This window comes from Sphaeramia orbicularis, chromosome 14 (genome assembly GCF_902148855.1).
Source record: "Sphaeramia orbicularis chromosome 14, fSphaOr1.1, whole genome shotgun sequence".
Taxonomy (NCBI): Eukaryota; Metazoa; Chordata; class Actinopteri; order Kurtiformes; family Apogonidae; genus Sphaeramia; species Sphaeramia orbicularis.
In genome coordinates, this window is record NC_043970.1 from 44112908 (window position 1) to 44127490 (window position 14583).

At 38.4% G+C, this 14583-nt stretch overlaps 1 protein-coding gene across 1 annotated transcript in view; it reads right to left on the bottom strand.

The window, feature by feature from the left end:
• Nucleotides 1-14583, bottom strand: part of atp2a3 (ATPase sarcoplasmic/endoplasmic reticulum Ca2+ transporting 3) — an 81562-nt gene that overhangs the window by 17765 nt on the left and 49214 nt on the right. The window contains 5 exon segments of the mRNA XM_030153211.1: nt 599-687; nt 6790-7254; nt 8585-8642; nt 8644-8671; nt 8820-8897. Coding sequence (XP_030009071.1) covers nt 599-687; nt 6790-7254; nt 8585-8642; nt 8644-8671; nt 8820-8897 — 718 coding nt within the window.

Consider the following 14583-nt stretch of genomic DNA (forward strand, 5'->3'; position numbering starts at 1 on the left):
GTCTGATTTTAAATGTGATGAGATATTTGGACTAGAAATGAGAAAAATACACTTGGTCAGATTTAGATTTTATGTTTGTTTTAAACTCTTCTTCTCTTGTTTTAATATCCATCGACATTGTTTTTTAGTTTTTGGTCATGTGACTCTAGTTGGACTAAAACGTCTTTTCATTGCAGTTTTGCGTGATATACCAATTTCACTACGCCAGAAAAAAACAACTCTTGCAAGCAAAAAACTTCTCATCGAAACATGAGAGTTTTGGCAGAATTGTCGTTTTTCCATTAGCGACAAGTGTTGTAGAAGATGACAGTGTTTCCATGGTACCTACGGAGCCTCTGAATGTCCAAATATGGTCATATCTGATGACCATGAAAAGATGAAGAACTATATTTTACAACAATTATTGACATGGATTGATAGGATTAGTGGCTCTACAGGTATTACACAGTTTAGATCAGTGGATGTTTGGGTCTTTAAGGATTAAACACACCTCGTTTCTCTTCTCTGTCGTGTTTTTTTTTTTTTCACATACTCAAACCTCTCACCTTCAGCCTCCGCCAGTAAAAGCTGCTGTAAACCTTTCGTTGCTGATACTCACACTTGTCCTTCGGGGGCATATGTTGAACCGGTGATGGAGAACTCATGAAGGACGCAGGTGGAGTCTTCCACTTTATCTGCAATGAACATCTGGAGAAAAGAGCAAAGAAACACAAGCACGGATCAGAACCAGAGGAATAGATCAGAACCAGAGGCACGGATCAGAACCAGAGGAATAGATCAGAACCAGAGGCACGGATCAGACCCAGAGGAACAGATCAGAACCAGAGGCACAGATCAGAACCAGAGGAACGGATCAGAACCAGAGGAATAGATCAAAACCAGAGGCACAGATTAGAACCAGGGTTTGACGGGCAACATTAAATCAATGAATCCACTTCAGGAGGAGGAGGATTCTGTTCACCTGAGCTTCAGCCAGAAAAAAAGGAAAAAATACATTAAACTATGAAAAATAATAATAATAATAATAATAATAATAATAATAATAATAATAATAATAAGAAGAAGAAGAATAAGAATAAGAATAAGAATAAGAATAAGAAGAAGAAGAAGAAGAAGAAGAAGAAGAAGAAGAAGAAGAAGAAATCACACTTATATAGCGCTTTTTTGGACACTCAAAGACGCTTCACAAACAAACAAAAAGAGCAGAGAGAGAAAAAAAAAAACATTTACATTTACAAACACTTCTTTCATAATAACATTTCAATAATCTGAACAAATATAAACAACCAGAAATGTCTAAAGGAAATGAAGTGGAAGACTTACAATATTCTGTCTGTTATTAACTGTTGTGCGTGTTTGTAGATCCACTGCTAAATATAGGCTAAAAATACGCTAAATACAGGCTAAACATATGCTAAACATACGCTAAATATAGGCTAAACATACACTAAACATACGCTAAATATAGGCTAAACATATGCTAAATATAGGCTAAACATACACTAAACATATGCTAAATACAGGCTAAACATATACTAAATATAGGCTAAACATACACTAAACATATGCTAAATATGGGCTAAACATATGCTAAATATATGCTAAATATAGGCTAAACATATGCTAAATATGGGCTAAACATATGCTAAACACACAAATATATGCTACATATACGCTAAATATGTGCTAAATATACACTAATATATGCTAAATATGTGCTAAATATACGCTAAATATGCACTAAATGCATGCTAAATATATGCTAAATACGCTAAATATGTGCTAAACACGCTGTATCTGCTAAAGAAGTTTTTGGTTTGATTGTTGTGAAGTTGAAGTCAACCACGGAGAACCTTTTTGTTGGTGAAAATAAATTTGTATGTTTGACTAAATATACACAAAACATATGTTAAACATACGCTAAATATAGGCTACATACATGCTAAACATACACTAAATACACGCTACATATACACTAATATATGCTAATATACGCTAAATATATGATAAAATACACTAAATATGCGCTAAATACACACTAAATGAACTCTAAATATATGCTAAATCTGCTAAAGAAGTTTTTGTTTGTTGTGAAGTTGAAGTCAACCATGGAGAATATTTTTGTTGGTGAAATAAATCTGTATGTTTGACACTCCTGCTGTAGACTGATAATCACCCATATCTGATGTCTGCTTGAATCAGAACCAGAACCATCAGAACCCCCACCCCAACCCCTCCTTTTCACCCCCTCAGTCGGTTTATCCCACCGTCTCCTCCTTCCCAACTCTTTACTGTTTCCGAACACGCAGCATCTTAAAGCCTGTACTCCGCCGCTCACATCCAAGGCTTCATCAGCCCGTCACGCCGCGCGCCACTTGAACAAACCCAGGAGGAGGACGGTGCCGCGGTCCCACAGCTGTCCAAAGATCTGCTGTGCTGGCAAATCCTCCTCCTGAAACTCCCCCCAGAAGGAGGAAGAGGACGCATCGGTAATACTAAGAATCTGATCAAGACTAGGACGGACCGATGGGTTTAAATACGAAGGAGACGGACAGTGAACGCATCGAAGAACTGAACCATGATGCATTCAAGGCCTCTATCAAGGGTTAGGCTCTGAACATTAATGATGAAGAAGATGATGTCAGATTTAATTCCAGTCATGATAATAAACACCCACAGGACACAATGAAACACAGGACATTCCAGCTTTGTTTTCTTTTTATCTGATTTTAATTCTTTGTTTTGTCAGTTTTTTTTCGCTGATGTTAATTCTTAGTTCTTTCTTTTTTTAAATCTGATTTTAATTCTTTGTTGTTTTTTTAGTATTTTTTCCTGATGTTAATTCTTTGTTGTTTTTTTTAATCTGATCTTAATTCTTTGTTTTTCAGTTTTTCCCTGATGTTAATTCTTTGTTTTTTCTTTTTTTTTATCTGATGTTAATTCTTTGTTTTTTTTCTTTTTCTTTTTTATTTTTTAAATCTGATTTTAATTCTTTGTTTTTCAGTTTTTTTCCCTGATGTTAATTCTGTTTTTCTTTTCTTTGTCTGACATAATTTTTTTTCTTTTTTAATCTGATTTTAATTCTTTGTTTTTTCATTTTTTTCCCAGATTTTAATTCTTTGTTGTTGTTTTTTTTTATCTGATGTTAATTCTTTGTTTTTTCAGTTTTTTTCCCTGAGGTTAATTCCTCATCCTGTCTGAGACAGAAACAGCTCTGACCTTTTACTCAATAAAACGACCTTTAACTACTTCAATACTTTTATAAATCACAGTTGAAGTCCTGTGTTTGTTTGGTGCTTGTGTAAATTGAGTTTTTCCTGGAAACTAAATACAAAGTAAACCAAAGTGACTCAAACCAATAAAACCTGAGGGGGATAATATCTGACACCAGAAGGAAACACCAGCTTAAAACGAACCGACTGAAGCATTAACGAGGCCCCCGGGGGCTCAACTGGTTTTACTATGAGAATCAGACACTGAATGAACAGAAATGATGCAATTCAAGGACCAAAACTAAATCAATGGACGTCAAATAGCAGGAAGTCGTTGCCCGTTAAGTGTGTGATGCTCAAAGGTTGGGTTTAGCTTTTTAATGGAGTCGTTACTCCCCGACGACGGCTGCAGCGACTGTTACTGCCTACATTTGGAGTGAGTTTGAGTCGAATCCAACAGATAAATACCAGAGTGAACGTACAAGGCTGATATTTGTCCAATACATCTGTGAATCATTCTGGTTTTTACTTATCCATCTATTGAAGCAGAAACTCTCAATGTTTTCATCCAAACTCTGAATTCACAGGTTGGAGCGACACATTCTGGAGCCAAATGTGAACTAATAGGTGCAGAAATCTGAAGAGAATAAAATGGACTTTAACAGAAACAGAGAGAAGATGAACTTCAGAAATTAGCAATATTGAATATTATCATCCTCATATAATTACTGTCCAAGTCATACTCTATATGGACAAAAGTATGTGGACATGTTGAATCCAGGTGTTTCTTTTCTAACAGGGTCTGGGATAAAAACAATAATGACTAATGTCAGAATATATATTTGTAATATGTATTATTATTGTTGTAATGAGGCACATACGCCGGGTTTAAGGAACCAACTGAGGCCGGTTCTTTATATGTGATCAGTTTTTTCTCACTATCTGATCTGCTTCGGTCTCCACGGAAACAAGCCTTAGTGTGATCCTTGTGGAACTTCTACTTACTTCCTGTGAGATCGGGGAAGGGTGTGTGTGTGTGCGTGTGTGTGATGAGTAACCCTCGTAATGTGTGTCTGCATGTGTTGAGGGGAAAAGGAAAGTCTAACGTGAGGATACGATACGAGGATACTGCTGATACGAGGAAAAACCCAGTCCCAGAACGAGCCCAGATGGATAAACAAAGACCACAGCAGGTACCGTGACAACGGGAGGGAGGCAGAGCTAAACCCAACGCACACAGTGGAAGTTTGATTTGTGTTTGCGAGTGTGTGCAGAGCCTCCTTATCTGACAGAGCAGCGCTGTGAGGTCCAACAGATGATCAATATTTACCAGCCTCAGGGAGGGGGAGGGGTCACATGACCAAACCCCGCCCACCTGAGGGAACTCCCTGTCACTACGCAGTAAAGTTACACTGAGCCCCCACGCCGCTGCAGGGAACCAGGGGGGCGGAGCTTCAAGCGTCTGCTGAACAGGAAGTGCCCGGTCCGTGAGCGCCGACTCGGTTTGAAACAGAGGAAATAAGAGTCGAACAGATGCAGGAAACTTTCAAAAGCAGCCGTTGGTTTTATTTTAGACGCCGTTTCCAAACCAGACTCATTATCCGTCAGGATTAGACGGAAGATCAGAGAAAATATCTGAAAAACTATGAACCACGGATAAAACCTCCTCTAGTTATATTGAAAAATGTCCTGAAAATAATCTGTTTTTATCTGTATTCTTGTGGTTTGTATAGTTGTATTGTGTCTGTAAATATTCTACAAATGTCTGCATATTTGTGTATATGTGTAAATGTTCTACAAATGTCTGTATATTTGTATATAGTGTAAATATTCTACAAATGTCTGTATTTGTATATATGTGTAAATATTCAACAAATATCTGTATTTGTATACATGTGTAAATATTCTACAAATGTCTGTATATTTGTATATATGTTTAAATATTCTATAAATGTCTGCATATTTGTATATATGTGTAAATATTCTGTAAATAGAAACACAATCATTTTTTAATTTAGTCGGAGATAGAGGGGTAATATATAATAATAATGAATATATCTAAATCAACACCATATTTACATTCGTCTCTATGTTTATGGGATGACTTCTTGTGTCATCTCGCAATAATAAATAAACAAATCATCGCATTTGTGATTTAACGAAAAAACAGACATTACGCACTTCTGTTTTTTCGACATTTAGTAAATATGGGTAAAGCTTTGCGCAGATGTCCAGTGTAAAAGTGACTACTGACTGACTGAGTCAAATGTGTGACAGCTTTAACAGGAACATTCTAAATCAGGGGTGTCAAACTCATTTTAGTTTAGGGTTCCACATTCAGCCTAATATGATCTAAAGTGGGCCAGACCGGTGAAATAATATAAATAATAGGAGAAGAACTTTTGAGTGAAAAAAGTAAATTCTGTAATGAAAACATTTACATCTACAAACTGTACTTGAACATAACATGAACAAATATGAAAACCTGAAAATTCTTTAGTAAAATAAATGCAATGTTAACAATATTACACCTTAGTTTGTCATTACCTCCGCCAAGAAGGTTATGTTTTTGCTGATGTTGGTTTGTCTGTCTGTTTGTCTGTCTGTGTGCAAGATAACTCAAAAAGTTATGGACAGATTTAGATGAAAATATCCAGGAAATGTTGATACTGGCACAAGGAACGAATTATGAAATTTTGGTGGTGATCGGGGGGGGGGCACTGCTCTGCTTTGGTGGAGGTCTGCGCTCTCCGAGTGCTTCTAGTTTATAAATGTGAATCACAACTTAGCGATCACAGTGGATCTACGAATACACAGAACATTAAATAACAGGGAGAGGACTATTCAAATTCCACATACTTCTATTAAGAGATGTTAGATATTCACATTTTTTGTAAAAGGCTAGTCTGTAAATGTAAAGAGTTTTGTGTAATTTTACTTTTTTTTTTACACTGAAACAAAGAGACAAATTTGCAGTTTTCATTATTTACAGCTTACTATGATAGTATTTTACTTAATATTCTGCCTGTTTACCAGTTTATCATTTACACATATGCATTATAACTTATATTACTATTACAAATACAAAAAACATTTAATAACAGGCAGAAAATGGTACAATTGTATTTATTTTTTTAAACATTTCAGGTTGTCATATCTGTACAGTTTATTTACATTTTTTGTAAAAGGATAGTTTAATATAAACATTTTCATGTGATTTTACTTTTTTTTACACTAAAACACAGATAAAATCTGTGGTTGTCAATATTTATGGGTTATTATGATATTTTACTGGTTCTGATCCAACTGAGATTGAATTGTTCTGTATGTGGACCCTGAACTAAAATGATTTTAACATCCTTGACTGGTAATTTCTTCAGCGTAATTTTTCCATTTCACAAATTCATCCCAGAGGCTGGATTGGACCCTTTGGTGGGCCGGATTTGGCCCCGGGGCCGCATGTTTGATACCTGTGTTCTGAAGCCTGGTCATGTGACTCAGAATAATAAATCCGACCCCAGTGTGTGGACTTAAATGCATCCTGGGGTCAGTCTGTGTGTGTTTTAGCTCCACCTACCCTGCACACGGACATCTGGTTGGTGGTGAGCGTCCCCGTTTTGTCGGAGCAGATGACGGACGTGCATCCCAGCGTCTCCACCGACGGCAGACTGCGGACAATGGCGTTCTTCTTGGCCATGCGGCGCGTTCCCAGGGCCAGGCAGGTGGTGATGACAGCGGGCAGGCCTTCGGGGATGGCTGCCACAGCCAGCGCCACGGCGATCTTAAAGTAATAGATGGCGCCGCGGACCCAGGAGCCGCCGTGGACGGGGTCTCCGAAGTGTCCGATGTTGATGACCCACACGGCCACGCAGATCAGCGAGATGACCTTGGACAGCTGCTGGCCGAACTCGTCCAGCTTCTGCTGCAGAGGCGTCTTCTCCTGCTCCGTCGACGCCATCTGGTTACGAATCTTACCGATCTCTGTGGAGACGCCAGTCGCCACGACGACACCTATCGCTCGACCGGCGGCGATATTGGTGCCCTGGGAGAAGACGGACAGAGTCAGTGAAAAACAGAAGAACTGAGAGATGTCTGACATATTTAGGAAGTCAGTCACATGGTTACTAGGGCGCCGATAAAGGGGCGGGGCAGGGGGGGAGCAAGAGAAATTCCTGGGGCCCAGCATTTGGGGGGGGGGTGTCCAGTGGATACAGGTTAGAAGTTGTAAAAATTTCATGTAAGATCTGCTGTATAAGAGAAGTCGGGAGTCAGACGTTGAAAGTATGTTAAGTTTCAGTTTCGTTTTCATGCTAGCGTAAGTGACGTTATGTACGGACCAACCCCCACATACCCCTCCCCCGACAGATCAACAAGATACTGAATTTTATGAAAGGGTCCACAGCGTTTACCTTTCATGGGGCCCCTGCATGGTTAACCCTTCAGAGTCCCTGAACGCACCATCGCATCCAAATCACAAACTGATTTATGATGACGCATCAGCAGACGGAGTGGCGCCAAGGCTCCGTTTAAACGTATGTGAAAGTGTAGATGCCAAATTAAAACTGAAGTTAATTGTGTTGGAAAGTCAAGTTAAGCCAGACTCATGATACAAAATAAAAACGCAATTTTCACTAATATTATCGTCATGTTTGGGGGAAAAAAAGACGTAAAAAAATAACAAAAAAACGTGACTGCGTTCAGTGGAAAAGCGAACTACATCAACCAATCCGATAAGTGGCATCCTGTGACTGTTGTCATAAATAGTTGCAAATAGCTGTACATCGTAAGAGTTTTTCATGGTTATTTGGTATTTTTATGGTGTATAAACAAACTCAGTGACTGTTGGAGAAATGTGGATGTTGCTAATCTTGCTGTTGTTACTAATGTTGCTGATGTTGCTAATGTTTCTAATGCTACTGATGTTGCTAATGTTGCTAATGTTGAGGATGTTGCCAATGTTGCTAATGTTGCTATTGTTGCTAATGTTGCTGATGCTGCTGATGTTGCTAATATTACTAATGTTGATGATGTTGCTGATGTTGCTAATGATGATATTTCTAATGTTGCTGATTTTGCCGATGTTGCTGATGTTACTGAGGTTGCTAATGTTACTGATGTTGCTAATGTTGATGATGTTGCTAATGTTTCTAACGCTGCTAATGTTGCTGATGTTGATGTTGCGAATGTTGCTAATGTTGCTGATGCTGCTAATGTTGCTAATGCTGCTGATGTGGCCGATGTTGCTGATGTTGCTAATGTTGCTAATGATGCTAATGTTGATGATGTTGCTAATGTTGCTAATGATGCTAATGTTGATGATGTTGCTTATGTTCCTGATGTTGTCATTGTTGCTCATGTTGCTGAACACTCACTGAAAACAACATGTTCTTCTTGTCCTGGTTGACGGCTCTGGGATCAGGAACCGGGTCGGTGTTTGATGATGGAAACGGACTCCCCTGACGATGATGAGAACACATGGACAGCATTAAACAGAACCAGCACCAACACATCCAAACAGAACCAGTATTAAAAAATTCAAACAGAACCAGTATTAAAACCGGTACCGGTACCAGATCAGTAAAGGTGTGGTTCTGAGGTGGACTTACCTGAGGATGGACTGGTCCACTCTCAGGGTGGTGGACTTTATGGACGTCACTCTGATGTCTGCTGGGACTTTGTCTCCAACTAAGAACAAACACACAGGGATCATCAGAACCAAAGGTCCAGATCCAACGGAACACAGAACCAAGGTCCAGATCCAAAAGACCTCAGAACCAAGGTCCAGATCCAATAGACCACAGAGTCCAGACCAAACATTTATCAACTCAACAGTCAAGAACTGTCCAGTAGAGACAGAAGGTCAGTCCGTCCATCTGTAGTGTCTGTACTAGTGGACATGAGCAAAAGTTTACCCATATTTACTAACTGTGGACGAAGAAAAAGACACAAAGAAGAAAAAGACAAAAAAGACATAGTAAAAGACAAAGAAAAAGATGAACGATGAAGAAAAACATGAAGTAAAAATTATTTTGTAAATTTTCTTAGTCGCTTTTGTCACATTCACTTTCGCTGTTTTTGTTCATTTTGTTGCTTATTTTATCCTTTTTTACTTTATTTTAGTGGGTTTTTTTGTTTATTTTTTCCTTTTTTTTAATTCATGTTGGTTCATTTTTAATTATTAATCTCCATAAACCCAGTGTCCATCCACTGTCATTGATCCAACTCCATGGGTTTTACTGGTGAATCAATGGTTCAATTTTATTATTCATTTTGCTCTTTTTTTTCCATGTTATTTACTATTTTGTAAATTTTCTTACTTGCTTTTGTCCCATTCAGTTTGGCTGTTTTTGTTTATTTTGTGTGTTTGTTTGTTGTTATTTTATCCTTTTTACTTTATTTAGCATTTTTTTTTTTGCTTTTTTCAATTTTCTTTACATTTTGCCCTTTTTGATAATTTTTCCATGTTATCTATTTTGTAAATTTTCTTATTCACTTTGTCACATTCACTTTGACTGATTTGTTAATTTTTTGCTTATTTTACTCTATTTTAGTAAAAAAAATTTTCCTTATTTTTTCCTTTTTTAATTCCTTTTAATTCATTTTGTGTATTAATCTCCATAAACTCAGTGTCTTTGATAAAACTCTATGGGTTTTACTGGTGAACAGCTGTAGAACAGATAAACACTGGGCATCAAAGAGTTAAAAACCTTCACCAAGTGTTAAAACTCTAACACAAACTGGACCAAGAACAGACAGATCGGACCGAAACAAATGAGTCAGCTGGTTTGTGCAGCTTCTGCCGTTTGGTGGAACTGGACGTGGGACAGAATTAGACGCCGTTACATAATCCACCGGTGAGGACGTCTTTGTTCAGACCCGGGACTGGGACCTGGACCTGAGACCTGGTCTGTGCAGGTTTCCATGTATGCGGGTCCTGTGTAAACCAGACCACTGAAGTAAAAAGAAAAAAAAAAAAAAAAAAAAAAAGGAAACCAGGAAAGTTCCAGTGGAGGAAAGTGGAGTAAATATAAGTGTTCAGAAGGTTCTTGTGGTGGACAGCGTCCTTTTCCGATGGATCCACCGTTTATTTGACCCCCTAGCGTGAAGCTCCCATGGAACGACCACGGGCTGATCCACGAGAAAGTCAAGGAACTCAGCGGAAAAAAGGAAAATCTGCGTCTGTTTTCAGAGAAACCAGATCAGATTCTGAAACAGCAGTGTGGGCTTCAGGATCTGGACACGTCTTCTTTGGGAGGAAAACGTGGACCAGCAGCCGTTTACGGCTGTTTACGGACGCTTAGCAACAAGATCTGACAGACGGCAAGGACGAGAAGACATGAGGATGAAAAGACAGAAGGGCGAAAAGACAGGAGGACGAAAACACAGGAGGCTGAGAAGATATGAGGATGAGAAGATATGAGTATGAGAAGACAGGATGAGGACAAGAAGACAGGAGGATGAGAAGATATGAGGACGAGAAGACAGGAGGTTGAGAAGACAGGAGGACGAGAAGACAGGAGGATGAGAAGACAGGAGGATGAGAAGATATGAGGACGAGAAGACAGGAGGTTGAGAAGACAGGAGGACGAGAAGACATGAGGACGAGAAGACGAGAAAATAGGAGGACGAGAAGAGATGAGACTTTGTTCATATTTTTTTCATTTTGTTTATTTTGTTCATATTTTGTTCATTTGTTGGTTTATTTTGTTCATTTTGTATTATTCTGTTTATTTTATTCATTTTGTTCATTATTTCGTTCATTTTTGTTCATTTTTTCTGTCATATTTGTTCATTCTTGTTCATTTTGTTCAATTTATTCAAGATTTTGTTCATTTTGTTGATTTAATTCATTTTGTACATTACCTTTTTACTTTTCCTCAGTTAGTTGCTATTTTTTATTTCATGTTGTTCATATTTAGTTTATTCACATTTTTTGTTAAAGAACAGTTTGTATGTTTTTACACATTTACACAGATTCAGTCCAAAAACATTATTTTATGTCCTAATTTAAGTTCTATCCACATCCAGCTGTGGTTTAAACCTAAAGCTGTACCTGCGACAGATTCAGAACGTGCAAATATTTTATCCTACAATGGTGATAAATACATTATTGATCTTTTATTAATGTTTTAGAAAGCTGTAGAGTCTACAGTTTAGGCATTTATCTTATTTTACCTCAAATATAACAAGAATGAAGATTTTAATGAAGCATAAAAGGAACAAGAACATTCTAGATCTGGAGGAATTTATTAATAAAACATAAGAATCAGCCTCAAAATCCAGATGTTTAATCAGAGGCACAAATATAATATAAAATAAGATAACATAAAATAATTTAACATAAAACAATATAACATAAAATAATACCATATCATATAATAACTTAATATTTTCAAATAAATATAATGTATTATAGACCAGTGCTCTAAGATCATGTAATAACTTTCATGTGGAGTTTCTTTTCACTTTTAGTTTTTTTTAAATTCTCAAACTCATTCATCAATGTAAACCCAGATCCAAAGGCCTTGACAACAACTTTTCATCTGAAATTCTTTGTTAAATGTGAAAAAAACACACACTTAAATCCTGGATTCAAACACCATCAAAGTGTTGGATGAGGCTGAAACGAGCCGTTACTGAAGCAGCAGATGTTTCAGCATCTTCACGGTGTCATTAAACCATGACCCCTGTGAACCCAGCGGTTGTCACGGTAACGCTGTCGGTGTTGACAGTGACGGTATCGGCAGTGTGAGGGGGCGGGGCTTTGAGCCTGCGCGGGCTTGTCCGAGTGTCGGCGCTGTGTGTGAACGCGAACGCCGGCTGAAACACGCCCGAATTCCATCGACCTGTCGCATAAACAAGCGCCGCAGCAGAGCAGACGATCGCATTCCCACCCCCCATCGTAAAAGTCCAGGTACCTTTTCTGTCATTTGGACTGTGGAGGATCTGAATGGCCCTCAGGGGGGTCAAACATATGGCCCACAGGGGGGGTCAAACGTACAGCCCTGGGGGGGGGGTCAAACGTACTGCCCTCAGGGGGGTGAAACGTACGACCCTCAGGGGGGTGAAACGTACGGCTCTTGGGGGGGGGGGGGGGGGTCAAACATACTGCCCTCAGGGGGGTCAAATGTACGGCCCTCAGGGGGGGTCAACCGTACGGCCCTGGGGGGGGTCAAATGTACAGCCCTGGGGGGGGGGGGGGGTCAAACATGCGGCTCTCAAGGGGGGTGTTTTTAATCCTACAGTTAAATGGTACCTGTTTCAGTTCCACATGAACATTATTAAATGTTCTAAATCTTTGATCCGTTTAAGATCAAACTGGACTGAATGTGGAATCTGAAATAAGTTTAACATCCATACTTTAGACCAATGACGCTGAACTCATTCTAGTTTAGTTTAATATGATCTGAACGGACTAAAATAATTATATAATAATCTGTAAATAAAGACAAATACAAATTTTTCTTTATGTTTTAATGTAAAATTATATTCTGAAAATATGAAATATATAACACAACCTGAAATTTTTAAAGAAAATTAAGTGTAATTTCATCAATATTCTGCCTCAGTTTATCATTTACTCATTCATTCTATCGTGCAGATACAGTGGATCTACATACACACACAACATTTAATAACATACTGAATATTGCTGCTTTATATGAATACAGTTCAGTTTGGTCACATCTGTTCACGTTCGATAGTTTGAAAATGTAGATATTTTCATGTAATTTTACTGTTTTACACTAAAACAAAGAAAAAAGCTTTTGAAGTTGAAAAAAAAAGTTAAATTACATGAAAAAGGAATATCTGACTTAGATAAACTGACTTGAATTTGGAATATTTACCTTAAAAGATATATATTTTTTTATATTTATCTACTTATTTAGACTTAATCTTGTTCAGATTATTCGACTTGTTCCATGAATGTTCCTCTTGTTCTGTCACTGAGATATTACAACTAATTTTAAGTAATATTTATAATAAAACCAGCTCCACTGTTGGAGGATGAGTATGGAGGACACAGGAACTGTTTACCTTTAAGAGGTTTTTACTTGTTTTATGCAGTTTTACTGATAAATAAAAATCTACTGAGTCATTACATCTTCATAAAACCAAAACAAGTGAATTCTGCTTAAAATAAAAATTTTATCGTTCCATAATCCATAGATAATATTTTCTTAATCTAATAAAACTTGATAGGTCTAATTTTCTTCCTGCACTGGCAGATAATTTTACTGAAATAAGACATTTGAAGCCAATAATGAGTTGAATTTTCAAAGTTTTGTACAGGTTGCAGTGTTGTCACTATTTCTAGTTTTTCTGTTCTTATTGTCCTGGTTCTGATCCCCTTTAGATCATATTAGTCTGAATGTGGAACCTCAACTAAACTGATTGGACCGGATCGGACCCTTTTGGGGGCCGGTTTTGGTCCGTGGCCCTTATGTTTGACCCCGCTGCTACAGATGGATGGTTTGGTACTCGTCTGTGATTATGAATGAAAGCTGATGGTGATGACCCCCCCCATAGGTGGACGTCCTGGCTGTCTCCCGTCCACATTAATGGTGGCATCCACAGGTTTGACCCTCCCCCCAATGGGTGGACGTCCTCGCTGTCTCCTGTCCACATTAACGGTGGCGTCCACAGATGTTCACGAACCACAGTGACAACAGGGTTATTTTTAGCTCCGCCTGCCCACACATGGCTGAGTTTACAGCAGGGGAATAGTGTGAGCGAGGAGCTGACAAACATCCAGCAGCGTCCAGGTGGTGAGGCTGAGAGCATGGAAAGGCAAGGGGAGGGAAAGAGGAGGGGGGGGCTGTGGAAGTTAAACCAGCCTTAAATACAACGCGCGACCACAACCACTTCCACAGAACCTCACACACAAAAACAGACCAAACGGACGCCGGCGCGGGCACCTGCACATCCACAGAAAACACTGTTAGTAACCGACTCGGAGACCTTCCAGCAGTGTTTCCACACTCATGAATGGGTGGCAGCGACGGGGTGTTTATGTACACGGTTGGTGGCCGAGGCAGCGGGACGTTGACGGGGAATAATGTAGAACCGCTGACTGGTTAGAGCTGCAACCACCAGGCGGCAGCGAATATTCAACAGTAAAATTAGACAAAGTAGTAGGGATTAAAGAGAAAGAATGCTAAAAACAAGGAAAAATATAAACAAATATTAAAGAGAGGTGCTAAAAACAAGCAAAAATTTACACAAATATTAAAGAGAGATGCTAAAATAAGCAAAAATTTACACAAATATTAAAAGAGATGATAAAAACAAGCAAAAATTTAAACAAATACTAAAGAGAGAAGCTAAAACTAAAAACAAGCAAAAATTTAAACATTAAAGAGAGAAGCTA